The sequence below is a fragment of the Chroicocephalus ridibundus genome, chromosome 22, assembly GCF_963924245.1.
Source record: "Chroicocephalus ridibundus chromosome 22, bChrRid1.1, whole genome shotgun sequence".
Classification (NCBI taxonomy): domain Eukaryota; kingdom Metazoa; phylum Chordata; class Aves; order Charadriiformes; family Laridae; genus Chroicocephalus; species Chroicocephalus ridibundus.
This window is the reverse complement of record NC_086305.1, coordinates 3431151-3458442: the sequence shown is the minus strand read 5'-3', so window position 1 is coordinate 3458442 and position 27292 is coordinate 3431151. Positions and strand designations below refer to the sequence as shown.

The 27292-nt window shown below is 55.3% G+C and overlaps 4 protein-coding genes across 10 annotated transcripts; 3 read left to right on the top strand and 1 right to left on the bottom strand.

The window, feature by feature from the left end:
- Positions 1-62: 62 nt before the first annotated feature.
- On the top strand, positions 63-2616 carry LOC134526251 (inactive serine/threonine-protein kinase PLK5-like). Of its 3 annotated transcripts, none has more exons than XM_063357954.1 (7): positions 63-454; positions 830-937; positions 1151-1267; positions 1354-1483; positions 1561-1648; positions 1717-1812; positions 1890-2616. In XM_063357954.1, exons 1-7 carry the CDS (start codon positions 359-361, stop codon positions 2374-2376), a joined length of 1122 nt encoding a protein of 373 aa, XP_063214024.1. In that variant the 5' UTR covers positions 63-358; the 3' UTR covers positions 2377-2616. The 3 variants fall into 3 exon arrangements, with proteins under 3 accessions (XP_063214024.1, XP_063214023.1, XP_063214022.1); XM_063357953.1 differs by having other exon boundaries at positions 830-1267; positions 1890-2088; positions 2167-2616; XM_063357952.1 differs by having other exon boundaries at positions 830-1267.
- Positions 2400-11772, bottom strand: THOP1 (thimet oligopeptidase 1). The gene is made up of 13 exons (XM_063357945.1): positions 11439-11772; positions 10718-10921; positions 9165-9313; positions 8562-8669; positions 7935-8037; positions 7620-7780; positions 7390-7525; positions 6923-7289; positions 6437-6638; positions 6144-6330; positions 5633-5761; positions 5185-5321; positions 2400-5061 (listed from the first exon to the last, which is right to left on the bottom strand). Exons 1-13 carry the CDS (start codon positions 11680-11682, stop codon positions 4903-4905), a joined length of 2286 nt encoding a protein of 761 aa, XP_063214015.1. The 5' UTR covers positions 11683-11772; the 3' UTR covers positions 2400-4902.
- Positions 11773-11935: 163 nt separating this feature from the next.
- Positions 11936-22014, top strand: SGTA (small glutamine rich tetratricopeptide repeat co-chaperone alpha). Of its 3 annotated transcripts, none has more exons than XM_063357962.1 (12): positions 11936-12049; positions 13297-13452; positions 14675-14778; positions 14985-15069; positions 15718-15817; positions 16947-17051; positions 17241-17379; positions 18248-18310; positions 18741-18778; positions 19797-19886; positions 20137-20260; positions 20582-22014. In XM_063357962.1, exons 2-11 carry the CDS (start codon positions 13353-13355, stop codon positions 20249-20251), a joined length of 939 nt encoding a protein of 312 aa, XP_063214032.1. In that variant the 5' UTR covers positions 11936-12049; positions 13297-13352; the 3' UTR covers positions 20252-20260; positions 20582-22014. The 3 variants fall into 3 exon arrangements, with proteins under 3 accessions (XP_063214032.1, XP_063214033.1, XP_063214034.1); XM_063357963.1 differs by having other exon boundaries at positions 11979-12030; XM_063357964.1 differs by lacking the exons at positions 11936-12049; positions 20137-20260; positions 20582-22014 and adding an exon at positions 12068-12309 and having other exon boundaries at positions 19797-19890.
- An 870-nt stretch (positions 22015-22884) lies between these two features.
- On the top strand, positions 22885-27257 carry SLC39A3 (solute carrier family 39 member 3). 3 transcript variants are annotated; one of them, XM_063357959.1, is made up of 4 exons: positions 22885-23064; positions 23751-23840; positions 25594-25941; positions 26514-27257. In XM_063357959.1, exons 3-4 carry the CDS (start codon positions 25735-25737, stop codon positions 27246-27248), a joined length of 942 nt encoding a protein of 313 aa, XP_063214029.1. In that variant the 5' UTR covers positions 22885-23064; positions 23751-23840; positions 25594-25734; the 3' UTR covers positions 27249-27257. The 3 variants fall into 3 exon arrangements, with proteins under 3 accessions (XP_063214029.1, XP_063214031.1, XP_063214030.1); XM_063357961.1 differs by lacking the exon at positions 22885-23064 and adding an exon at positions 23106-23126; XM_063357960.1 differs by lacking the exon at positions 22885-23064 and adding an exon at positions 23125-23156.
- Positions 27258-27292: the final 35 nt, after the last annotated feature.

Genomic DNA, 27292 nt, shown 5'->3' with positions numbered 1-27292 from the left:
CATCTGCGCCCCCCCCCCCCCCCGGACCCCACCAGCCCCAGCTGTACAGGGGAAAGGGCAAACAGAAACCCCCCCACCCCATCTCATCCTGATCCAGGACCCTCCTGGTCCCCCCTGATGCTGGGCATCCCGTGGGGGGTCGCAGTGGGGGTCCCCGCTCAGTGATCGGTAGATGCAGTGGAATGTGCTGGGGGGAGCTTGGGGTGCCGCCCCCCCCCCCCCCAGCTGTGCCCCTCACACCCAGCACCATTAAGTCCCCCCCGTAGGGCAGCCCCAGGCACCCCCAGCCCGGAGACGAAGGGGTTACGGTGTGGGGGTGTCCACTGGGGTGTCCCCTCCGAGGAGCAGAGCCCGGAGGATGCCCGGGGGTGGCGCAGGGGACGAGCTCCCCGGATGGTACATCGAGGATGCGGGGAGCGGGATGCTCTACAAGCGGGGACGGCTCCTGGGAGAGGTAAATCCCCCATTGCCCCCATCCCTGCACCCCCCAGACAGCCCCTCCCCCCAGCCAGCACCCCCTCCCCGCGGGGCAGCCCGGCAACATCACACACCCGCACCCCATGGGGCTGCAGGGGGTCCCCGACGTGTCCCGCTCTGAGGGGTACCCACCGCATCGCCTCTGGGGAAGGGGAAACTGAGGCAGCAGGGAGATGTTGGGACCGAGCCAGAGCAGAGCCAGCGCTGGGGCCAGCGCCAACCAGGTCCCCTGGGCCCCTTGGCCCCTGGGAAGAGCATGTGGCCGGGCACCCCAACACCCGGGACCCCCTTCCGTGGCAGCCTCTCGTCCCAGGGTGCCACACTGCTCATTGCTGTGGGACCATCCTCGCAGGGTGCCTTTGGGCGCTGCTACCAGGTGATGGAGGTGGCCAGCGGCAGGGTCTACGCGGCGAAGGCTATCCCCCGAGCCCGGCTGGCCACGGTGGGCATCAGGGAGAGGGTGAGTCTGGGGGACGCACAGAAAGTCCCCAGGGAGGGGCAGGGGGCGATGCCCACAGGGACCCCACAGAGCCCCACAGCCCTTGCCCCTTCTCCCTCCTTCCCGGGTCGCTGGGTGGGTTCCCATCCCCGTCTCCCTGAGGGTATGTGCTGGGGGTCCCCGGATCCAGGGGGTACCGGGGCCGGGGGGGCTGCCAGGCTCACGCCGATGCAGGTGGAGCGGGAGCGGGAGCTGCACGGCCGCCTGCGCCACCGGCACATCGTCCGCCTCCATGGGCACTTCGCCGACCGCAGCCACGTCTACCTGCTGCTGGAGTACTGCAGCCGGAGGGTGAGTGAGCGCCGGCACCCCAAAACGGAGCGCCCTGCTGCTGGGGCTTCGCCGGGCCCCGAGCTGGTGCCTCGCTCCGTCCCCAGTCCCTCGCCGACATCCTGCGGGCGCGGGGGAGGCTGACGGAGCCGGAGGTGCGGTACTACCTGCGGCAGATCATCTCGGGGCTGCGCTACCTCCACGGACACGGCATCGTCCACCGGGACCTCAAACCGAGTGCGTGGGGCAGCGCCGGGGAGGCGGGAGGGCGAGGTGACCGCGCCAGCCCCGCTCCGGCTCATCTCCCTCCACAGGTAACTTCTTGGTGACCGAGGAGATGCAGGTGAAGATCGGGGATCTGGGGCTAGCACGGCAGGAGACTCCGGCCAGCCGGCGCTGGGGGTGAGTTGGGGCTGCAGCGCTGCCCGGGGGGGCTGCGGGGCTGGGGGTCACCCTGCCGATCTCCCCAGGGCAATCTGTGGGACCCCGGGCTACCTGGCTCCAGAGGTTTTGGACCGTAAGGGCCATGGGGTACCCTCGGACATCTGGGCTCTCGGCTGCGCCATGTAAGTGGGGACCTGGAGGGAGGGAAGGAGGGCAGGGGGTGCCCCCGGCCCCGCTGAGCAGCCAAACCCCCCCCCAGGTACGCGGCGCTGACGGGCAGCCCCCCGTTCGAGGCGGCTCACCGGCAGGAGCTGTACCGGTGCATCCGGGCAGCGCGGTACCCGCTGTCCCCCCACCTCTCGCCCCGCGCCCGGGCTCTCATCGCCCGCCTGCTAGCCCCCGAGCCCGCGGCACGGCCCAGCCTGCGGGACGTGCTGGACCACGGCTTCTTCACCCAGGTGCGGGGCCGGCGGGGGTGGGGGACAGCCCACAGGGACACAGGGGGACACAGTGGGTCACTGCCTCTCGCTCCTCAGGGCTTCACGCCTGACAGGCTGCCGCCCCACGCCTGCCGCTCGGTGCCCATCTTCGTGGGGCAGGACCCACTGTGCAGACTGGTGCGGGGGGCTGCCGTGGCGCTGGTGAGGGGGTGGCCGTGCCGGGAGCACCGGGACTCAGCACCCTGCCACCCCGGAGGACAGCCATCTCCCCCCCACCCCGGCCCCGGCAAAGGAGCAGCTTCCTGAGCAGGACCTGAGCCACGCAAACATCCGCTTAGGAAAACCTTTATTAGTGCTAGGAACCGTCTAAAATCCAGTCATTGAAACAAGCGGGGTGGGACGTGACCATTACGAACGGCGCACACACACCAGTTTGCCCTTAGGAAAAGGTTAACAGAAAAAAAAAACTAAACCCTAAACCTGAAAGGGACCTCTCTTCCCCGCCAGCCTGGGACGGGATGGGGACGAGGAGCTGGGGGAGAAGGTGCCGGTGCCCGGTGTTGCTCCTGGGGATCACCCGTGGACCGGGAGAGGCGTCAGGACCCCCCGCCTGCCTTGGGTAGCACCTCTCACCGCACCGCCAGCAGCAGGGGTTACTGGAGAGAGGGACGGGGTTATTTGTGGCCTGGGAAGGAGGGAGGAAAGTGCGCGATTTCCCTGTTCAGCTTCAGTTCTCTCCCTCGAGGGGAGAGGTCTGAAAGAAAACGCTGAAAGCTCAGTAAAACATGACACTTAAAACACCCACAGCGTCAACTCGGGAGCGCCCGGCACCCGGACACTCGCCTATGCCTAAAACAGAGGGTGGGGACAAAGACAAGATGCTCAATGTGGCCCCAGAAAGCACCAAGGAGCCACTTCGCTGCTTACGGACCCGTCCACATTGTCAGCGCAAGAGGGGACTGGTGAGGGAGGGTGTCACCAGCCTTCCCGTGTCACCAGGGGGGTCTGGGGGAGGGAGGTGACAGCAATGACTTTGTCTGCACTTGGGGCGAGCTTTCTTCCAACGCTCGCATCAGCCGTGGCGGGGAAGGAAGCCAGAGCCGCTGGGGTGACGCGGCCCAGACGAGAGGAGAAGCAAAGGGAAGAGCCCAGGCGGGGAGGGAGCTGGGGGGGAGCCCCTGGGGAGGGACGGCAGCTCCCACATGTGGCCCTGGCCGGGACGGTGGATGCGAGCGCAGGCCCTCGGCCTCTCACCGGCACCCTCCGTGTGCCCAGACCGCCAAAGAGCTGCGGGGACCAATCCCACAGCCCTCAAATGGTGTCACACGGTGACCCAAGGCTGGAGCTGGGACACAAGAAAAGGAGATCTGCCCTCAGTTGCCCCGTTGCCACAAATCCCTCACGCCAGCGGGAGCTCACAGCTCCCCTCCGAGGCCCTCGGCTCCCCTCCGCTACCAGGGAAGCAGCCAACCTTGCGCCTGCCCTGCACACCGGCTGCTTTAAAACCTTGCCCAGGCCACGCGCGATTCCTACGTGAGCCAAACCAGAAATCAGCCTTTGCCCCTGGGGTCAGCGCTCTCTCCTGGCAGCTCCGACCCACAGCCCTGAACCCCTGGGCAGAGCTGCCCTCCTGGGCACAGCCGCGCCAAGGAGGAACAGCCCTGCAGAGAGCAGAGGGAAGCACACCATGCCACGCGGGCACCAGTTTTAGGGTTCTTGGGGACAGGGTGACAGCTGGGGGGGGGCAGGTGGCACAGCCCGGCTGCTCCCAAGGCTGGGCACAGGCCTGGCTGATGTCCCCTAGCTCGGCGCCGCACCCAGAGCCCGGCCGCTCAAGGCCTGGCACAAAGCCCACTTGATATTTTTATCCCTGGCATCCGTGTTGTTTGAAGCTATACGCCTTTTTTTTTTTTTTTTTTTTTTTTTTTTTCCACAGCCCTCCCCTGTCCCACCCTGGCTTAGAGGTGACAGCAATAGCAACACACCCCTCCGCTGTCACGACCTCAGCCCAAAAGGCATCAGCTGCCCTAACACGGCCCCCGGCGCGGGGTCCCGGCAGCTCCGACACAGCCTGGGGGACGGTACGACCTCCCGAGGACGCCTGGCAGCGTGGGGGGGCCAGGCCACGCTCCCCAGACCCCCTGTTCCGGGAACATCTGTACCGGCCATCTCTGCCTCCCTTCCAGGGCTGCTGCCCCGGCAGGAACGTCTGAGGGGCTCAGGGCAGGACGTTCCAGTAAATCCAATAGTTTTTAAGCTCTGGGATCTCCCCATCTTTATTCCACAGCCGCCAGCTGCCCAAAGAGAGGGAGAGCCAAAGAGAGGGAGAGCACGACTCCCAGCGCAGCTTCTCAGGCCGCTTGTTTCATGCTCTGAACAGTTAAGCCTGCCCCGGGGCACAAAACAAGCCAAGCCCGGTGGGAAGTCTCATTTCTTAAAAAGAAGGGATTTTAAAACGATGATTCAAGTTTGGTAACTCCTCTCGCCCCCCTCCCCAGCTATAAATGAGGCCGAAACTCACCCTCGTGCAGAAATCAGGTTCAAAGTTCAGCCAATTTGTGTGGGCTACCGACCGCCCCATCCCCTTCGCGGGGGGTGACAAAGGCAATGCAACTCCCTTTTGCAGAGCTGTCACCGCAGAGCCCTGGACCAGGGCTGAACCCGGCTCCTGAAGCCCAGGGTGAGCTCGGAGCAGGATCCTGGAGGAACAGCTCCAGGCAGGGGCTGGCCCAGGATGCGTTTGGTGACAGAAGTATCGGGTATTGCTCGGCCTGAGAGGACTGGTGCGTAGACAAAGGAGCTGGCTTGACTCAAACGGGCTGGAGCAGTTTCTCAGCAGGCCAAAGGCAGCGAGTTGCTCTCTACCTTCAGTCCTTTGCTGGCCAGGAAGGCGTCCTGCTTGGGCTCGCGGCCCAAGAACTTCCTCAACATGTCGCAGGCATCCAGAGAACCTCCGGGATGCAGGATGCAATTCCTGTAATCCATGCCCACCTGCGAGGAGAGAGGGACGGGGGTACACACCTGCCCTCCCGCTGACATCTCCTGCTGCCTCCGGCAGGGGAGGCAGCTCCTGCCGCATGCCGAGAGGCCGGTGGCACAGGACGTCCTCCCTACCTTACAGTTCATGATCCCCTCCTGCTTGAAGCGCGTGTGGAACATATCCATGGAGTACACTTCGCTCCAGAGGTAGCCGTAGTACTGGGCATCGTAGCCTCCAGCCAAGTGGCCAAACGTAGCGGGCATGTTTGTACCTTTGCGGCAAAGGAAGGGAAGGGGCGTTAACGGGAAAGGCAGCTGGAACTACGCAAAGCACAGAAAAACCCCTCTGAGCTGTAAATATGTCAGAGCAGGCCCTGGGTCAGCTTGTTCGCAAACCCAGGGGAAATAGGGAAGAATTTTCCAGTTATTTTTGTATGGTTTCAGCCTTGCTTTTCCTGGAGCCAGCAAAAACTGTCCCCATTGAGCCAGCCTGAAGCCCCAGCCTTGAAAAGAACCTGCTGAGCCAAGCTTGCAGGCCAGGCCCAGAGAGACAGCGAGAGCGGGACCCCGAGCCCCTGGGTACCTGGGGTGGCAGGGACGCCCAGCACCTCTTCACACAGCCGGGCAAACACCTCCACGGGGTCGGCCTTCATCTGGGTGTGCAGCGCCTGGTCCACCTTGGCCAGGACGATCTGACGCAGGTTGAAGAGCCCTGTTCCCAGAAGGAAGAGGCAAACTGAGTTCCTGCCTGCAGGCAGGAGCGTCTCCGAGGCTGGGGGGCTCCCACAGTTCTCCCCACACCCAGCTTCTGACCTGCTTCCCCAAACAGACCCGTTCAGCAGCACCCACTCAGGCCTAAGCCGCGTTCCCTGCCTGCAGATAATCTCTGCCTTCCCCAGCACCCCTTCTCACGGTGACACCACCCAGCCCGCCGCACCGCCTGTCACACCACCCTTGCTCGTCATTAAGGGTCCCCTTCCCCACGCACAGGGGACACCACGGCGAGGCTCTGCCCTTGCTGGGGACGGCACAGACCCCCCCGTTCCCCTCCAGCCCCTCTTCGCCGGCTCCCACTTCCCTCTGCAGAGACCCACCTGTGTTTGCCTGTCGGGATTTAATGAGCTTCTCCAACAGCTCATCAGGGATGGGGCTTCCAGTTTTGTAGTGCCTGGACATGCGCAGCAGCGGCTCCTTCTCCCACACCCAGTTCTCCAGCATCTGCGACGGTGCCTCGACAAAGTCCCTCTCCACATGCGTCCCACTGAACATGGCGAACTCCGCCTAGGAGACACGGCAAGCTCAGAGTGGGGCATCATTTAACCCCACAGAGGGGCACAACGGGGAAAAGGTAACAAACCAACCCTCTGCCAGCCCAGCCAGGCCTCACCTGAGAGCACAACTGGTGCATAACATGCCCAAATTCGTGGAAGTAGGTTTCCACCTCATCGTGCTGCAGCAAGGAAGGTGCATCCGGTGTGGGCTTGGTGAAATTGGCCACCATGGCAGCCACCGAGATCTGCCGGCTGGAGTCTGGCAAGAGGCAGCCTGGCTGCAGGCCGAAGCAGGCTGCGTGCCCGTATTTCCCTTCCCTAAGTCAAGAAAAGGAGACTGTTACACAGATCCTTCCCCACCGCCAGCCAGGAGCCACCACGCAGGGCACCGTGGTCCTGCTCAGAGCAGAGGCTCCTGGGGACACTGTGATTCACACCAGCCCCATGCTCCTGGGACAGCCCTGCCTGAGTACACGCCGCTCCCTCCACACAGACACACGTCTGGGAGCGGGACAGCCTCTCCCCTTCCCCAAAACGCGCGGCAGGCACCGCTCCCACTGCCCCAGCCCTCCTGCCTCGCTTCACCCTGCCCAAGGCCTCACCGTGGGTACAGGTCCAGGTAGAATTTCCCGATGGTCTCCCCGGAGGAGGTGTCCTTCACCGTGTAGAGCTGGACATCCTCGTGCCAGACCTGAGCCTTCTCTTCCAGATGGAAGGTGAGTCCCAGCAGCTCCTGGTAAATGGCCAGCAGGCCTGTGGTGACCACCTGCATGGGGAAGTACTCCTTCAGCAGATTCTGGTCCACGCTGTACTTGGTCTCCTCCACCTGGTTCATGTAATAGCGCATGTCCCAGGCATTGATACGGTTATCAAACTCCAGGCCACGCTTCTCGCACTCCTTCTTTTTCAGGTCCAGGATCACAGCCCGTTCCTTCTCCCCAAGAGGTTTCAGCTTCTGGGCCAGCTCATCTAGGAAAACCAAGGCAGGCAGGGTTAGTGCCTGGGGCTGAGAGCAGCACACCCAGCCCAGCGTGTCCCTGCTGTTCCCCTCCATAGCCACGTGCCGTACCCAGGAACGTAGCCACTGTCGTGCTGCTTTTAGCCATGTTCATCTCCAGCACGAAGTCCGCGTGCGTGTTGAAGCCCAGCAGACTGGCTTTCTGAGCCCGCAAGTCCACCAGCTCCTTGAGGATCAAGCAATTCTCCTGCAAGACAGAGTCAGACAAAGAGTGAAGTGGGTTCCTGGACCTGGCCTGGCATCCCGTCTGGCCCTGCTGCCAAGCAGCAAGGCCCACCTACCTCTTTGCACCTGGAGTTGAACATTTCCTCCACCTTCCTCCTCGTCTCAGGCACATAGCACTTCTTCAGGAGAGGGAAATAGTGCGGGTATTTCAAGGTGACTTTCAGCTTGCCATCCTCTGTCTTCTCCAGGGAGTTCAGGAAATCCTCAGGGAGCCCCCCTGAGAAAAGAGCAGACAGGAGTGATGGAGAGCCCAGGCGTCTCCAGAAACACCAGCCCTGGGACTGAGCACAGGAACAGCCTCTTGCTCCTTAGCCAGAGGAATACAGGCACTCGGCCACAGCAGCAGAGAAATAAGCCCGAGCACTCCATACCTAGTTCCTCCTTCGAGAAGGGCAAGTAGGTGGTGTCTTCGTTGAGATTCTTGTTGAAGTCTATGCAAAGGACACTCAGCTTTTTCTTAATAGCTTTGATTTTCTTTAAAATACAGAAGAACAGAGAAAAGTCAGTCCAAAGGGGGAAGTCAAACAGCACCGTTCACCATCTCCAGCCAGCAGCCTGCCTGCCGAGCTGCCCAGCAGTCTGCACTTGGCTTTTATTCAAACGCAACGCAGCAGAATTAATTGCATGCAAGCGCTGAGCTCTCAGCCTAGAACAGGCTCCCTTTGATCACACCTGGTAGGAAAGCAGCCACCTCAGCAAGGTCCCAACTGCCTCCTGCCAGCTCAGGAGCTGCAGGTGTTTAAGCAACAACCTCCCCTACCCTTACTTCATTTCACCTTCTCTTCTATTTTTAACCCAGCTTCCAGCTCCTTCCCTGAGCCACTCTAACGGGGAGGAAAAAGAGGGGCACGAAGACATCACCCAACACGCCCGAGGCCACGCAAATCAGGGGCAAAATTCAAGAGTCTGAGCCTCAGTCCTCTGCTCTAACCCTACGCTGTCCCGTTAGCCCTGCGCACCTCCTTTACGTGTGCTTACTTTAAGCTGTGTGATCTCACCTCCTGCGTTTCCTCAGGGAGATGAAGACCGTTTCTTTTACCCAATTTGATCAGCCTCTCTAGATATCTCTTTGCTTCAGGCTTCAGTGAAGCGCTCTCTGCTTTCTCCTGTAAAACAAAACCCATGAGCGCAGGGAACCACAGGATCAGGTGCTGCAGAAAGTTGGTTCCTAGGAGGAGTTATGGGTTATTGTAACACCAGTGACCCAGAAGCAGATGGAAACACCCCACAAGGCTTCGGTTTGGTGCATTACTTCTTGCCAGATTGCTTTAAACATGTCACCTTTATGCCGTAGTACAGCACTTTTTAGAGCATTACCCAGCCCCTTCCCCACGTGAGGCAGGCTGGGTTTACTAATGTCATCTTACCAAAGGGATAATTGAGGCCCTGAGGGGTCACAGAGCCCTCAAACCCCAAATCCCCAACTCTCACTAACAGCTGGACCATTCTACCATGATCACACAGCGATTCAGTTCCTGACCTGACTCAGTATCATTCACTTCTAAGTTCTGGGACAAGGGAAAAGGGTTTGTTGTAATTCCAGGAGGTTTCACTGCCCCGCTTGGGTGCATCGCTGACAACACATCCTCCCAAGCACACACCTGGAGCCAGACGATCCTCTGGTACACGTCCTGCCTCATGCTCATCTCCACGTCGAACTCCGAGAGCTTCTTGTCAGCCTCGGTGCTCGCTGCACGGATGTCTTTGCAAGGAGAGACGTGCTGGGGGAAGTCCAGCATGTTCCGATGGACTGGAAAGACAGAAGAGGGATGACGGCGAAGGCAATGGCTTCATGTCCCAGAACTGCTCGTGAGTGGGAGTGCACACAGAGAGTCTGTGTTAATTGGGAGCCAGTTTGACGGCCCCAGAGCCTGACCTGCCCGCCCACACAAAGGAAGAGCAAGGCAAGCTGCTGCCGTCAGACAAACCCAGAGCTGTCCTCTCGGAGCACTGCCCGTTCACCCCTTCCTCGCTGCCGAGCACTGATTTCCCACTACAAGCCATCTTTCTCACAAAGCTCGCACAAATATCATGCCTGTGAGATCTCAAGGCCTTCGCCCCAGCTGTAGCCGGTATCAACAGTTTCACGAATCACAGGACTTCTATGCTGGCAGACACAAGGGGAGCATCGCTGCGTGACTCCTTTCCTTAGAGGACCAGGCTAGAAGTGACATGCCTTTACTGCAGATGCTCCTCAAAAGCCAACACCTCCCAGCCGTGCTCTGTCCTGACGCATTTCCATTTTAGAAGTGAAACAGGGAGAACATTCCCTGCCACCATCTCTGCAAAACCTCAAATAATACAACTCCAGCAGGAAAGCACTGCCCTCCGGGTACGAGAACTCTCCACCCAGCAGAAGGTGAGCGGGCAGCTACCCTCTGGGGCCCAGGGAAAGTGCTGACCGTTCTGCTGAAGTTAACATTACCCCTGCTTAATAAGGGCTTTTCCTCTTATTTTAGGAAAAAGAAACCAGACAGAAGAAAGAAGAGGTTTGCAGGCTGGCTTCTGCTTCATACAGACCTGACACCTCGCCATACGGGCAGTCAGGACAGCTAACAGCTGCCGTGAGGCAGGAGGGGGGCTGCGTGACTTTGGCTCTCTACTGCTGTAAATAATTAGCCGGAGATACATTGACGCCTGCATCGTTTGCCAGCACAATGCCATCATATCATGTTACTTTACACATTAATCCCTAAAACAACAGTAGTGTTTAAACAAGACACACGGACAGACATTTATCCGCTGCCTTAGGGAAGTCAGAAAAGAGTTGAAGGTTTCTTAGATCGTTTGAACTATTTCTGCTGATGCACCATTTGTACCCACTAATGCACCTTGACACATAAAAGCTACAGACAACCTTGAAAACCTGGCTACTGCTCCCACAGACCATCCCACTGCCAAAGCGGCGGCGCCACCAAAGCGCCGTCCTTGGTTTAGACTTGCTCTTCCGTTCCAAATCTACTCTATTCTTTGCACTTATATCTAGCTGTATAAACATTAAGTGGAAAAAGACCCACTGTGCTGCTGAGGGAGCCAAGGGAAGAAAAAAAAGGAGATGACAGTACAGAGCAAAAAAAAACACCAACAAAATCTTAATAACAACACATTGATTTCCAGAAAGCCTGCGCTCATATATTCCACTCATATTACGTACCTGTATATTCCACTTCCACATCTGCCAGTGCCTTGAGAGTGTTTTCATAGGACACCTCGCCCTGCTCCTGGGAGCCCACCCGGTCGTAGACGAGCTTGGTTCTCTCCGTGAGCTCTGCAGCCATGTTTTCTATCTGTTCGGCTGTCAGGTCCCATCTCAGCTGATTTGCCAACAGCCTGGGGGACTGGCTATCCACAACGTTACCTGGGGAGGAAACACGCTGTGAGATACAGTCCCGCACAGGCTGGAAAAAAAATCCAGATCGTAGTTAAAAAGTCGATAAAAGCACTTAATGGAGAGGCCCAGCAAACAAACCCTGCTGAGGAGCAACCGGGATCCGGAGGAAGCGGGGCGCTGTCGGCGATCAGCAGCCGGATGATTTTCCGGGCACTGTTTACCCATAAGAAACCCTTCAGGGAAACCCGACTCCCGCCCTGTCTCTCCCCGCCATTCTTCTGCCCAAGGACGGAGGGGGGGCGGGGGGTTGTCCCCTGCCCGGGACGGGAGCTGTGGGGCAGAGAGGTGACGGGGTGGGGGCAGAGAGGTGACACGGGGGGCGGCAGAAGGCCACGGCCCCCCCTACACAGCCTTTACGGGCCTGCCCCCGGCTCCCTCCTCCTGCCCCCTCACGTCTCCCCCCTGCCACGCCACCCCCTCGCCCTCAACTCCCCCCTCCACGTGCTCCCCCTCGCTGCCCACCCCCACCCCCTCCGCCCGGTACCTGTCGGGGGGGCCATGCCGGGGGTGCCGGGGGCGGCGGGAGGCCCCGCTCTGCTGACGAGGCCGGGAAGAGACCGCGCCGGCCCCACGCACGGAGCATGTGCCCCAACCACAGAGCAGGGCAGAGAGAGCGGCCGCGCCGAGGGATTCTGGGAGCATGGAGGACTGGGGCCGCTCTCCCCTTTCCCTTCGTTCCATCCGGGCCGGGAGCAGCGGCCCGTCCGCCCGCACACGCGGAGCCCCATCCCTGCCCCGGCCCTCGGCCTCGGGGGCAGCGGGCCAGCGCCCCGGGACCGGGACGGGGAGCGGAGCCCCGCCGGGAGCAGCACACAAGCCCGCCCGTTCCCATGGCAACGCCCCCTCTCGATGGTAGAAATCAGGGCGGGGCGACAGCGGCGCTTCCGGCCTCCAGCCCCGCCCCCGAAGGGCGGGAACTGCGCATGCGCCCTGGTCACGGCACCTCCATATAAGGGCGGGGTGGGCGGTGCTTGGGGGCCGCGCAGGCGCGGGCCGTGCGCAGGCGCGGTGGGCGGGGCCGTGCGCAGGCGCGGTGGGCGGGGCGCATGCGCAGTGCTGAGCCCGCCCCGGCCCAGGCGAGTGTCGGGGCGCCCGGTGAGCGGGGCGGGGCGGCGGGGCCGGGAACCGGGCTTGGGGCTGTACTCCCCGCTGGGAGCTGCTCGCCTTGGGGCCTGGTGTGGGTAGCGGCTGGGCCGGGGGTTGCGGCGGGGCCTGGCGCTTCCCTCGCCCAGGGTTCGCTGTGGGCCGGGCCCGGGGCTGTGGTGGGGTGTCCGCCCCGCGCCCCCCCCAGGCTCAGGCCCGTTCCCCTGACGGGAAGGAGAGCGCTGCCGGCGCTCCCGTCTCCTCAGGGAGCGGTGAGCCAGTGGGGCGGGGTCCCGCGGCCCTCCGCGCCCCTCGGGCCTCACTCCCGGGGGCACCGGTGGGAGCTGCGGGCGGGGGTCCGGGGGAGGAGAGGTGCCTTCCCCCTCTCTGCCTGCCCCGGGGGCGGGGGGGGGGTGTCTGTGGACTCTCTGGTCCCGCTTGTCACCAGGGCTGGGAGCCAGGCACAGACCCTTGCCCAAGGCACGCGCTGCGGTGCCTGTCTGCGGCTGGGACTGGGGGAACTGGTGGTGGCTTTTGGTGGGTTGGGGCCAGCCGAGCTCCGTCGGGCTCTCACAGAGTTTGCATTTAAACGGTTTACTTTATTAAGTTACCCTGGATGGTTTTCTGCACTACAAACCTAGTTAAGCGTTCCGGAGAGGCAAAGTGCTTCGGCTCAGCAGCGGTGCCATCAAGGAGCCGCGTCTGTCGTGCCGACAAGACCTGCGTCGGGATCTCCGGGAAGCCCCAGCCTTGGCGTGGGCTTGCGGGGGTGGCTCTGCTTTGGGTCCTCGCTCTCCCTCACCTGGCAGGGCAGGCTGACAAGCAGCACGGAGGACTGGTGGCCCTGAACTCTGGCCCTAGCTCTGCTTCGAGTGGCAAATTGCTTCAGTTTTTGTTTCAGAATCAAATTGCGCTCTGGAAGCAGAAGACTGTGGTTTAGAGGCGAACTCCTCAGTGCTCAGTTTGTCAGTCAAAGGTGTTTCAGTAGCTTAAGTGTCTGCAACATTTTTGATGTAATTCCCTTGTCGGGAGCCTTGTGGGGCAGGGCTGTGCTGTGCAGCTCATGCCGGAGAGGGTGAACCGAGGCCCAGAGAATTCATGTAAAGGGGGTTGTGGTTACAGCAGAGTTGAATGAAGGCTCTGGAGGCCTTGGCCAGTCCTGAACAACTCCCTTATCCTCCCCGTTCATACTGGGGGAGAGCAGCAGGAAAGCTCTCTGACTTCTTGTCCATCAAGTGGTATAACTTCTCTCTCTACAGATTTTTTTTTTAAAACTTACAAGAAGTTGTAAAAAAACTGCTCACAGCTTCCCAGAATGGCAGACCAGAAGCGCCTTGCCTACTCCATCATCCAGTTTCTACATGACCAGCTGCAGAATGGGGGTCTGTCTCCAGATGCTCAGGAGAGTTTGGAAGGTGGGTGGTTGTATGCGCTTCCCTGTTCACGTGTCTAGGTCTGTCAGCCCCACACTCCGGGAAACTTGGACGCTGTTACTCTCTTTTGCCTCTCACTTGGCTGGGCTCTTTCTAACATCAAACCTTGCTCGAGATTTGAAAAGAATTTGTCGTCTTGAGGATGTATCCAGGGCATTAGGGATGCTGATTGCCTGTGTGATTTCTTGTTATCTCTTTCAAAAGCAGATTAGCTTGAGGAAGGGATATACCTGGGATCAAAAGCCTCTCTGACCCTGGGTTTGAGGCTTACAAGTTTTATCTTAAATGAGGTAGAGTCAGGAGGCTCCTAGTATAACGTGAAATGAGGACTTTGTCGTTGTGTCGAAGTGTTTTATGCTTGCAGAGTGCTTTTCCCGCTCTACTATCAAAATGCTTTTCCCCAGCATGCCCTGGAGTATTTGAATAGGGGTTTTCAGAGGGCTTCACTGGTAAGGAGAGTACACCAATCTTATAAGATCTACTTAAGGAGCTTACGCATTAGCCTTTGACTTGTACGTTTGTCCCACTGAAAGAGAGCCCAGGCACGTCTGCAGAGTGGTGGGTACATTCCTGGGAGAGGCAGGAACGAGAGAGGATGGGAGGAGGGCGTTGGGTGGAAGGAGGGATTTATTCCTGGTGCTCGTTGATCTGTAAAACACGGCATGGGAGTTTTGTAAAACTGAGCTCTGTTCTGTCGCTGGGGTTCCCCTCTGTCCTGGGAGCAGCTTCTCGACCAGGTGCTGGATGAGGGAGGAGGTGGGGGCAGCCGCAGGACCGGCTCTTTGGTGTCCGTGCACCTCTGCATGGCCACAGCTCTTCACAGAGCAGCCACCCTCTGACAAGTGATGGCTTTCTGAAACATTCAGACTTGTGTTTTGTCACCCACAGCTGTGGGAAGGCTGGTAAAGCCCCAGTTTGATTAACTTCTACCCCCAGCACCTGCTCTGGAGTCACCTGAGGGGATGGTAGTTGTGAATGACTCAATCCAGGAGCTTCCTCTCCAGAGCTAAGGTTTGCCTGGCTCTGAGGTTTTGGAAAAATTTGAGGATATGGCCTAAATATCAAGTCTGGTGTGTGGAATTGCGTGGTTCAGTGTGGGGTTTTTTCCTGGTATGTTAAACAGTAAGAAATTCAGGGGCTGTGGGGGGAGGCTAAGCATTTAGATGGAGTGGGGAATGCTAATTACTTGACTCTTCTTGTCCAGTGGCCATCCAGTGCCTAGAGACAGCATTTGGGGTCTCAATGGAAGACCAAGGCCTAGCTGTGTCCCAGACTCTTCCTGAAATATTTGAAGCTGCTGCAGGAAAGGTGAGCGAGCGCCCTAAAATGTTTGCTGAGTTGCCATTTAAGTGGCCAAAGCAATGAGCTCTGCTTGATTTCTGTGGCGATGCTGCCCCCTTGAAAGCGTGTAGGAGGGAAACGTTTTGGGCTTGACAAGGCAGCGCTTGGGAAGGGGGAGGTGAAGTACATCTCGGTGGGAGTCCTTATCGCAGCCTTCTCCCTTTCCTTCTAAGGAGCCTGAGCACATCCGAACGAATTCGGAGCCCGTCACCCCCTCTGAAGATGACATAGCTGAAGCTGAAAGACTCAAGACTGAAGGTAACCTCCTCTGGAGCTGGTGTATAACGAGGTTTAGATGGTAATGGGGAGGGAGGTTTAATTCACTTGGCACCTGGGGAATGCTTGTAATGGGCCGGGGCGGGGAGCAAATGGGATCAACCCTTCCATTTCTGCTTGTTTCTCTGCTTGCGCTCCAGAGCGTGTGTAGGTTGGCATAATTTAGCTGCCACAGAGCCTAGCTGGGCAGCTGGGTCAGCACTTTCTTCTGCATCCTAAAAAGCCCGCGCTGTGTAGAACAGGGCATCTTTCCTGTTGAGCTCTCCTCTGCGTGTTGCGTTTTTCTCTGCCGCGCCAGAGAGCGGGGTTGGTGCTGAAGTACAGTGGAGAGCTTTCTCTGAGCTAACAGGCCGCTTGGGACGCGGTGCTGCTTTGGGGAGGCCGCGGGTGTGCCCGAGGTGGGAGGGCAGCTGGGGGTGTTTAGGGCGCTTGCAGGATCAGGCAAACTGGACTTGCCAAGACGCAGGTCCCCTGTCTCGCTGCCGAACGTGCCCCACTTGCAAACAGCAAAAGTTGCAAGCAGTTGGTTTCTCTCGTTCTATTTTCTGAAGTAGATCACAGATCCAGGCCTGTTGCTTCTGTTTGTCCTCGTTTTTCACTTGTTAATGAGCCTTTCCGCCATCTTTTTAGGAAATGAACAAATGAAGGTGGAGAACTTTGAAGCTGCTGTGTCTTTCTATGGAAAAGCAATTGAATTAAATCCATCCAATGCTGTGTATTTCTGCAACAGGTACTGATTATCTCTTTCTCCACCCTTGTACACCTGTGTTTTTGTTCTTATTACTTGGATCTAAGACTCTTGAAAGGTCAGACTCCCTTTTTTACGATTCTGTAGGCTGCTTGTTCTCTTGCTTGCTCTTTGTGTGGGTTTTTTTTTTTTCTTTTAAGCTCAGTGACACACTTTCCTGTGCCTCCTGCCAGCTCTGTGCCCTGGCATCTCTAGATAGGATGTGGGTGTGGAAACAAACTCTATTAGGCATTTGAGGAGATATAAGGATGCCAAGAAAAACTGTCTGCTTTCATGCAATTAACTCTAAGTGGGCTAGAGAGCCCAGGTTTGAGAGGCTGTGTTGATAATAAAAGCAAAGGAGTGAAAGGAGACAAGTTGAAGGCTCGTTATTGAGAACTGATGTGTGTGCAAAATTGGGAATGCAAGCCCATTTCCTATTTTTCAGTTCTAAGCAAAAAATGTTTGAAAGTTGGTGGGAAGAGAATTGTTGACTTCTCTTCAGACTTCGAATCAGAATTTGTTTTTGTTGTCTGCTTATTGTGAGTACGTAAGTACAGCTGGCTACATGACCAACGTGTCTGCGCACACGTGAATTACGGTGGTTCTCGGGGCACGGAACTTTGGCTGGCGCTTTTAGTGAAGCTTTGCTTTAGCTGCATGAGGGTCAGTCCCGTGAGGTTTTGGGGAAGTGCCCCTCAATAAGAGTTGTGAGATGGTGAGTTGAATGAGCAGGTTATGGCTTCAAAAACAATGTTCCCTCTTATGTGGAGTGTGTGGGGAAATGGGAGGGAACAGTCATTATGCCTTGATTTCTTGCCATAAGGGGAGCTGAGAGGTTGTCTGAGCTAGCAAGTGTGATACCTGTGTGCCTCCCCGGAGCCCAGGCTCCTCTTGGAAAGTCAGTAAGGAGGAGTAAGAGCCTGGATTTATTTGCAGTAGGAGCAGAACGTGGGGCTGGGTGTTTGGATAGCAGCCTGCTCACCTAGATATGGCTTGGATTTATGTCAAGCTCACACTTGACTTTGCCTCGCACAACAGGAGACTTACAGAGAGGGAACAGGGGTGACCTTGATGAGAGCATAGTCAAGCTGATAAGCGTTTTCTGCACATCTTTCTCCATTCCCTCCAGAGCTGCTGCATACAGTAAACTAGGAAATTATGCTGGAGCAGTGAGAGACTGTGAAAGAGCTATAGGCATCGATCCAAACTACAGCAAAGCTTATGGCAGAATGGGGTAAGTAAGAGCGGGGTTTTTTCTGCTAGAATTTGAATCTCACAATGCCTAGTGGCGGTGATGCTATCGGTGGTGTTCTGCCCTGGAATGGCATGCAAAAATCCTAGTGTTTCACCCCTGCTGGGGGTGGAGGAAGACTGCAAGTGCTTATGTAACTCTAATTTTTAATTTTATTTCCACTTTTAATAGCTTGGCCCTCTCCAGTTTAAATAAACACACAGAAGCTGTCGTTTACTACAAAAAAGCCCTGGAGCTGGATCCAGACAATGACACGTACAAATCAAACCTTAAAATAGCAGAACAGAAAATGAAGGAGACTCCTAGTCCAGTAAGTTCTGAAACCAATGCTTCCTGTATGTGGGTAAGATTAGAAGGCGGCTTCTTCGCTGTAAGTGCTAACGGGCGCTGTCTGGCAGAGCCTCGGTGGCCTGGCTTGCGTTTAGAATGCAGGTCTCGTATGCAGACAGAGGGGAGATAGTTAATGAGTCCTGCTGCGAACGTTTCCACTAAAATCCAGAGAGGGTAACTTCTCTCCACTGCTTGAGCACAGTCACCTTGGGCTTATTTGAAAGAGCTGGAAAATGAGACTCATTAAAAAGGAGTGTTTTGAAACAGCAATTTTGCCTTAAGCACCTTTCTTAATTAAAATCACTACTCCTAAAATCTAGCTTTTTTTTTTTTTCTTTCTAGTGACCTGTTAGCAATACCAAAGGGCTTTTTCTTTTTTTTTTTTTCCTTACAAAGACTTTTTTTTCTTAAGAAACCTGGAGGTTTCCTAGTGAGAAAGCTGGTGACTGCACTGCTGACATGCTCCATGTGGGAACATGTTACTTTATCATTTTGAAGGGGATTTTCATTTTCTAAGGACTTCTCCAGTGCAAAGGTGACGGAGTGGATGTGTTTAACTTGGCGGTTGTAATGGGTTACAGCTGTACATCGCTAATGTGGCTCAGCTGGGGAGAGGGGTGATTAATAAGTCCTGTAATTCAGAATCTGCCCTTTGACTCCCTTAGTGAGCCTGAGCCCTGGGACTGGCTGCAAGTTACAGAAAGGGTATGGACACAGCCTCTTCCCTCTGTCGTGGTTTAAAGGCTGGATTCTGATAACACTGGGAGTAAAATATTAAAGTTCATTGTAATGTGCATCAGGAAGTGAGAGGATGTCATCATCTGTGTGTGGCTTCTTTATTCTTACAGACCGGGGGTCCAGGAGGATTCGATTTAGCTGGCTTGCTGAACAACCCTGGCTTCATGAGCATGGTAAATGTGGACACAGATCACAGCCAGGCTCTCTCTGCTCTGTGCCTTGGTCTGTTCAGGAGGAAATGTAGCGGTACACGGCATGGGGACCTCCTGGGTCTCTTTAGCAGATTTGTTTTCATTTCTTGGTTTCCGTGTTGCCGTGAGGAAACTGTGCTTGTATTTCATTAAGGTCAAAGAAAAAGCCGGTGACATATTCACAGGCTTCTCCTTGCGATAGGCTGGATGGGGAAAGGGTGCCTGTTCTGTATTACCAGCTTTGTCTTGTGTGTTGCACTGTGCTTCTCTTTGCTATTTTTGTCCTATTGATCTGTTTCCAAGTATTTCTGCCTTCACTTTGTTTGTAGTTGAATGGCACAACATCTGCATGTCTACCCAGTCATTTCTGACTAAATAGGGTGTCATTTTTTTGTCTCCTCTCTTTAAATAGGCATCTAACCTAATGAACAATCCGCAAGTACAACAGCTGTAAGTTTGATCCCATCTTGTATTTCCTCTTTGAATCGCTCATTTGAGGCTCTGTGTGTGTTTGGCATTTGCAGTAGGTCTGAACTGGTGGGAGGGGGAGGGTACTTGGGCCAGAATTACGGAGAGCGGCCTTTAAAGCAGTACAATGGCCTGAGCCAGCGTGTATTTTGAGTGCTTTGGACTGTGCTGTAGAGGGATCTCAGTATAAACGTTTGCAGAGGGGAGGCAGGATAGATCAGGGCACCGGAATTGGGTTTGGGAAGCTTGGGGTCAGTTTGGCTCTGCTGCGCAGTGTTTATGTGACCTGGAGCCAGGATTTCACAGCTTCAGCTCAGTTAAAATGAGAATATTTCCATTCTTTGTGCTACGGGGTTATGAGGCTCAGCTCACAATGTCTGTGAGATGCTTAGATAATAGAAAGTCATAAAACTAATAAGGCACGTACCTCTCCTGACCGTCCTCTCGGAGCACAGGTAGGTGGTGAGCTAGAGACTTCTGGAGCTCATCCTTTGATTACCAGATGAGATAATTTGGCTCCTTCCACGGCTGTTGCCAGCTGAGGTTCCGCACCAGATGCAGCCCAAGGACTTCAGAGGAAGGGGCGGTGTGCTCTGGGCTGCTCACCGCGAGAGGATCGGTGTTCAGGCTGTCCTGTCAGAAGATCTCTTTTGATGCAGAGCAAGCAAATAGCTTGTATGAGGAAGGGCAGTGTTTCAATTAAATAAACATAACACGAGGGCAGTGTTTTAATTAAGTAAACATAACATGGGGCTTGCCCACAAAAGGGGGAGTCTCTGGGAATACAGTAACTGACACTATTATCAATATTTCTACATAATGTTACAGTTACTCTTCTGTAGTTAATGAATGAAAAGTTGTTGCAGAAGATTCCTTTGCAGATAACTTCATAATCTCTGTGGGAAGGTGCCGCCCTTACGCTGACGCTCCTCTCCCAGCGTAAACCGAACAATTTCTGTGTGGTTTTTCCTGCTCTGAGCGATGACCGTTGTTTCCGCAGCATGTCCGGGATGATTTCTGGTGGCCACAACGCCATGGGAGCAGCAGGTACCAGCCCCTCCACGAACGATCTCGCCAGCCTCATACAAGCGTGAGTAGAGCTGGGTCTTTCCCGCTGCCTTGACCAGCAAATGGATTTGGGGTTTTTCTGACCAGAAGTCAAACCTTAATTTAGCAGTTGAGGAAGGTTTAAGTGTTGGGTGATGTCCTGCCTCTACCAGTTTTTAGCTATTTGTTAGAGGGGAGTTTTGACCATCAGCTGTAAAGAATTTCCTAGCAGCAGACCGTGTTAGTGTGTGTGTGTGAGAACACTGATAAGGTTGTTGCTTGCTCTCCCTCAGGGGCCAGCAGTTCGCTCAGCAGATGCAGCAGCAGAATCCTGAACTAATAGAGCAGCTACGAAGCCAGATTAGGAGTCGAACTCCAAGTGCCAGTAACGAAGATCAGCAGGAATGAGCGTTCCAGGTGAGGCTGTAGCCGGGAGTGCTGCCCTACAGTGGCAGCTGAGTTGGGAATTCATGTATTTGCCTGCAATATCTGTCTTGTGCCTTAATTTAGCAATTTGGTGCGTGTCCCCTCCGTACAGACTGGGTTCTCTGCATCAGTACTGCTAGTGCTGAGCCTCAGATGCAAGGCTGAGCCCTGAGGAATGGTGAATAAGAACTTCCCTCACACGTTGTGTGGCTGACAAACGAGTTCCATTATCTAGCGTTCACGGTGGTTAAAGGGACGCTTTATTTTCTTAAAGACTGAATTTGCAAATGTCTTGTCTTCCTGTCTCTGCAGCGCAGTCCGTGGGAACTATGTTCTTTGCTTTAAAAACTGGAAGCCATGTGCGTGTTGCCATTTCTTGAGTTGGAAGTGTCCAAGAGGGGGGGAAAAAAAAATAATGGAAAAAACAAAATACTTTATATGACCTGCATGTCAAAGACGGATTCACGCTTGCTTTCCCTAGTCTTCGTCCCTGCTCCTCCCCCTCAGCCTTTCCATTAGTCTTTTTTTTTTTCTTCTGGAAGATCCAGCAAGCTGAACACAAACCAGCATCGACAGTCTTTCTAAAGAAACTCAGAAAATTAACTACACTGTTACATTTCTATGTTATTTGCTACATGGGAATTTTTTAACCCGTTTTTGAAGAACGATGCACTCTTCACTACAGGACGTCTTCACTTTTCCTGCCCACGTGCCACTTCAAAGAAGTGTTCAAGTCCTACCTAACCCCCCCCTCCTGCCCTGTTTAATCTTCCTGCCAGTAACGAGACGGTAGCGTTTGAACACTGGAGATCACGGGGATCTTCTCGCCTCCAAGAACAGGGTTTCTGTTGATTAGATTCACTGCGTTTCTCATTCAGGTCTGTAGCAACATTACCAGCGTTGTTAATCCACGGGGGTTTGGTGGTCGCCTCTCAAAGGTTAGTGTAAACGTGTTGGAGTTGGGACTGGCCGGGTCGAACATGCCCACGTGCGACTGCTCCTTCGGCGAGTGTTTCCTGGGACGCTTCTTGGGGTCCTTTCCCAGTCCTGACAGAATTTGTCTAGTGTTTAGTAATTATGGCTATGTTGTTGGAATGATCCAATCTGTGAACTAGTCAGGTGGACAGTAAGAAAGATATAATGTTTTTGGTGTTTAAAAGGTTTCTCTCTTTTTTTTTTTTTTCTTCTGCTTTTTTAATCTGTCTTTTATGCATGTAAGTAATCAACCTGGTTGCCTGTGCTATGGTAGGAACAGAGGGTGCCTGAGTAGAGAGCAGAAGGAATAAAAATGCCGCTTGGATAGTCGGAAATCAAGTGGCTGCTGGTTCAGGGTGGGGGTTGGCGAGGGGCGATTATTCCTCAGCGCAGTGTGTGTGAGACGAGGGGGGGGAAAAAGCTCCTGTAGCCAACTCGAGCGCCCCACAGAGTCACCCCTGTCCTTCCTTGGGCCAGCGGAAAGCTCTGGCCAGTTCCCCTAGAAGTCGCTAGTTTATATCGACCTCAGAATTGTTCTTAAAGTAGTTACTCGATCGTGGTGGGGAAGACGAAAAGCATCTGCTCTGAAGGCGGGTGGGTGTGAGACGGAAAACGCCTGTTCAGGAGACCTGGTGTGAGTGAGCAGGTATAGCTGAAGATTAATATCAAGGAAAAAAAAAAAAAAAGATTTGTAAATTGCTCCATAAAGTAATATGTGGTTAATGTAACTTGTGAAGAATAAAATATTTGGACACTTTCTTTGTTATCCCTCTTGCCCGCATGGCTGAAGCGAGACGCGGGGTCAGGGCTCTGCGAGGGGCCACCGCGGCCGGGCTCATCTGCTTTTTCCGGGGTTTTGTTCTTTTTCTGCAGAAATGCTGCGCCTGCGTATTTCTGCAGCGCGCAACTAGGAAATCATTTCTTTCTACTTCTGCTTCCCTTGCCCTCTTCAAGTTCTCCCCAGCTCGTTTTTGTAACCTCCCGCAAGGAGACCGGAGGACAGCGTGGAAAGAAAAACTTCAAAAATTGTCCGAAAGGAGGAAACTGCGGGGATTCATTTTTTTTTTTTTTCCTCCCTTTTCAGATAACTTTAGTGCTGTTTCCTTGCCTGACCCTGCTTGTTCTTTTTGTAGCTGGGGATCTATTTCTTCGTGTCTCTTGATGGTTTTTCTTCTTGCTATACTTCTCCTGCAGAAGTGCTGCTGGTCCTGGTGGAGGAGGGACCAGGACCCTGCTTGTGGTGATGGGGGGCTCCGCGTGCCCCCCACCTCGCTGCAGCTGAGCTCCAAGCTTTCAGCAGAGCACTCTTCCTTCCACACCCCCCTATTTCTTACCTCCCCTACGTAGCACGCTGAAAACAAACCAAAAAAAAATTATTTTTTTGGGGTTCACTTTTGCCCTCCCTGAGCCCTTTTGCAGCTGGCAGTTTGAGCTGTTTTAAACGAATTCGCCTGTTTGGGTGGTGTGGTTTTTTTTGTTTTTTTTTTTTTTTTTAACTAAAGCAGCCGAAGACCTGCAGGAGGCAGGGATGGGGTGGTGGAGGGTGCTTTTCCCCGGCTGTGGTGGCCCGGGCCCCGCCGCCATCCCCAGACCCCTCTGCGGGACTGCAGTTGCCCCCGGAACCTTCGGCCGCTCTCCGCGTTTTCTCCCGGAGCCATTCGGCAGCCCCCCCCCCCCCAACGCGGGGCGTGGGCGGGCTGACGGGCGGCCCTCTCGACCAATGGGCAGCCGTGTTTTCCCGCCGCGGCCAATGGGAGGGCGTCGTGGGCGGGCGTCGTTGCGGGGGGCTGCCTGGACGGGGCGCGAGCGGGGGCCGACGCGTGAGTGAGGGGGGGCTGAGGGGAGGGGGCCGTTGCCGTGGGAACCGGGGGTGGCTGTTGGGGTGAGGGGGGGCCGGGAGCGGTTCGGTGGGGTAATGGCGGGGCTGGGGGGGGCCGGGAGGCCTTAGGGGGGTGACAGCGGGGCTGGGGGGGCTGTGGCTGAGGTAACGGGGGGCTGGGGAACGGGGGCGGGTGTGGGGGTGACAGGGGTGGGGGGGCTCCATGCTGGGCCCCGTCCCCACTGTGAGGGACACCCCGCTCCCTCCTCTCCCAGCGACCCTTGTAGTGTGTCCCCCCCACCGATCCCTGCACCCTTTTGGGGGGGGTTCAAGCGGATTTCGGCCTGCTCTGGCGGCCTGGGAGGAGCCCCCCCCTCAGCACCCCCTTCTGCAGGGTGACCAGGGTGATGTTGAGTGGCTTTGGGTGTGGGGGAGGTCCTGGAGGGGGGACAATTGCGTCTCTGGGGGAATCCAGCCTGGTTTCAGCATCGAACCATCTTGGGTGTGCTGGGGGCATCCGGAGTGTGGGTTTTATCAGAAAACCTGAGATTTAAAGCATCACACACCCCCTTTTTTCCTTCCCCCAGAGGGCTGTCCAGCTTTATATAATATTTTTAATTGCTTAAGTGTTTCATTATGGGCCACCAAGCCAAGCGGTACCTGTCCTGAGTTAATCCTCTCTTACAGAAGTTTTCAGGCTGGTGGACAGTCGGACGTTGGTGGCGCTGGCTCCTGATCGCTGGGCTGTCGGAAGGAGCGAGCGAGGAGAAACACAAGGTATTTCTCGTACTTAGTGCTTCGTTTTTCACTAAGCTGCTTTCCACCCCGGGTCGGGGGCACTGAAGGGCGGCTGCTCTGCCCGCTGCCGGCAGCTTGAGGCTTTATGCTTTGTTTGGGGCTGCTGCTGGGTTAAAAAAAGAAAAGAAAGAAAGAGGAAGGAAGAAAAAAAAAAAAAAAAAAGGGTTTGGGGGTTTCTGAATTTCGGAGTGGAAGCCAGGTGTGTTCCAGAGGAGGTGTGAATTCTGGAAAAGGAGGTTTTGTCCTCCTCTCCTCTGGCCTGGGAGCTGTCTGGCTGCTTAACGCGGGAGGTGTGGGTGTTGTCTTCGCACCCAGCGGGTGCAGTCACAAGCTGTCGCGATCTGTGATCCCGAGGCATTGTTGCCAACGTTTTTCTGAGAGAATTCATTTGAGAAGCTTGGTATAACAGCACACCATTGCCGTGCGAGGTGAAATCCTTGTCGTTCTATTGACGCTGAAACAGCAGCGCGTGCTTTACAAAGGCAGGGTGACTCGTTAGCTGTGTCAGCACAGCGCTGACGAGCGTTGGCAGTCCCGGAGTCGACGTCTCTGGAGAGGGAGCCTGCTCGTCAGCCGCAGTGACAGGCTGCCTGCTGTGGAAGCCCTGTCAACATACAGCGAGATTTCAGGCTCTGGACTTGTTCAGACCTGGCTCATCTGCTGGATTCACCAGGGAGTGAGTCAATCAGTGTCATCCGAGCAGGGTTTTCTGCTGATGAACATCGCTTCCCGTGGATACCCGGCTGAGAACCAGACCTGCTGCAGATGGCCTGACTGCCATGACCTCTCTGTTCTCTCCCACTTGAACTGCAAACTCGGAAAAAGGCTTTAAACTCCCTTACCAAGTACAGAGTTGTTCGGTCTCCCACTTCCCTTTTAATAAAAGCACCGTTTATGCAGCCCACTGCGCAGAAATGGTGATCGTGATTAATGCTGTCAGCCCTCAAGGGAGACTTTAGCCTGAGGAATCTTTTGTATTAAAATTAATTTGCCGCTCCAACAAGCAAGGTATCCAATTATTTACCTTGTCTGTCACGGGTGTGGGTGTCAGGGTGGCTGGAAGTGTTCTGTGTTAGTTCGTTACCCTGATACACGCTGCAGTGTGTCATCAGTGCTTGGGGCTGTCTGGCAGCCCTTACCTGGGTGACCTGCAAGAGAACCTTCTTGAGGTGCCGTTGATTTGACTTTACAAGTCAATTCGGTGCGAGTGGGAAGTGAAATTCCCCGAGGTGCTGTCTGTGCTGCTGCGAGAACGAGTAGAGGGACCTATTCCTGTTTTATGTATTTTTCTAAATAGACTTAACTTTATTATTTTGTAAAATTATTTTAGGAAAACAAGTTTCACTGCCACTGCACATAACCCGCATGGAAACGCTTTTACATTTCAAATTAAGTCAATTTTTATGACCTAGGCAACTCGGATCTTGCATTTTTCTCTTGTATGAAACAACCTCTGCTTCTTCTTTTGTTACACCCTGTGGACAACAGAGAACCTGGCAGTCAGTACAATTCGTACAAGGCTTTTAAGTTACTGGTTGCTGTGGTTAAATTTTCTCTTCTTTGCCTGTTCCTCTGCCCTGTTGTGTGTGAGGTGCTGCCACTGTCCTCTCCACCCGTTGCCTCTGGGGAGTTAGGGTGATTGCTATACAGCAGCTGCCATGCACTTTGGGATGCAAGGTGCTGTTCTGCACAGTATATAGGAAAACCTCTTTTGTTTTACTCCTGTCCGCAGGTACTGAGCCCAGGAGCGCCTTTCCCTTGAGGTCTGTCTGTGCGTCTCCTACTGATGTACCTGCTCTAACAGTGTCTGGAGGGACCCCCGCCAGCTGCCGTCTGCAGGGCCCTTGGCAGGGAGCGTTCACCAGGAAGCACGATGAAGATCGTGGTTGCCAAAGTGCTGTGTCTGCTGGGCATCTGTGTCCTCATGCTGGCCGGGTCCCTTCTCCCTGTCAAGATAATCGAGGCCGATTACGAGAAAGCTCATCGCTCCAAGAAGGTTCTTGCCCTCTGCAACTCTTTTGGAGGAGGGGTCTTCCTGGCCACCTGCTTCAACGCCTTGCTGCCTGCCGTGAGAGAAAAGGTAACTGCTCACGAGCCTCTTGCTTACGAGCAATTTTAATGAACTTGTGCCACGTGAGTGTGTTAGGGAGCCCTGTGCATGAGGGACCACCCTCCCCTCTCCTGGCCTGCAGGAGCCCAGGCCACCAGACCTCTGCCCCTGTGGAAATGGAGTTGACGGGTCTATGTCTTGCCAGAGCGGCCCATGAAGCCTCCTCAGAAACGGCTGTGCTGAGCCTGGTGTTTCGGATCAGGAGGGCGAACTGTGCCCGCCTCCCGTTGGGCTACTGCTGACTGTCCAGGTGGAGTAACTGGAGGTTGTTTTGATGCAGAAAAAGGCCGAGCATCGCCTGGGATGTGTCTCTCAAAGTCCTACCATTTAATGTGTGTTTAAAACCCTTTCAGACAGCCACTAACCTTCCACTGGAAGACAAATAGGTTCCCTCTCTCTTAGGCTGAGGCCTGTGTACAGGGCTATTAAAATATCGCAGAAGGATTTAGTGTCCATTTAGAGTTGCGTGAACACAATAGGAATATTTCTCTTTGGAGGGACAAAGGTGATTGGTTCACTGTGGATTGTTTGCTTCCTTCCAGCTCGATGAAGTTCTCAGGCAGGGGAATGTGACCACGGACTACCCAGTGGCTGAGACCATCATGATGGTTGGCTTCTTTGTGACGGTCTTTGTGGAGCAGCTCATCTTGACCTTCCAGAAGGAGAAACCTTCCTTCATTGACTTAGAGACCTTCAATGCCGGTTCGGATGTCGGGAGCGACTCTGAATACGAGAGTCCCTTCATTGCGTCTTCCCGAGGGCGCACGTTGTACAGTGAACACGGTCACCGCTCCCACGGCCTGAATATCCAGGAGCTCTCCCACTCCGGCCCCTTACGGCTCATCGGGCTGGTGTTTGCTTTGTGTACACACTCCATCTTCGAGGGACTGGCCCTGGGCTTGCAGGAGGAGGGCGGCAAACTCATGAGCTTGTTCCTAGGAGTTGCCATTCATGAAACGCTGGTAGCGGTGGCATTGGGCATCAGCATGGCCAAGACCGCGTTGCCCCTGAAGGATGCTGTGAAGATGGCTGTGGCGGTGAGCCTGATGATTCCTCTGGGCATTAGCATTGGGATGGGGATTGAGAGCACCCAAAATGCGGCCAGCAACGTTACTTCCCTGCTCCTGCAAGGCATTGCGGGGGGCACTTTCTTGTTCATCACCTTCTTTGAGATCCTTGCAAAAGAGTTGGAAGACAAGAACAACCGTCTCTTGAAAGTTCTCTTCCTGGTGCTGGGCTACACGGCTCTGGCTGGGCTGGTCTTCTTCAAGTGGTGAACACGGGAGCGATGGGAAGTGAATCTCACCTCCTTCCCTTGCAA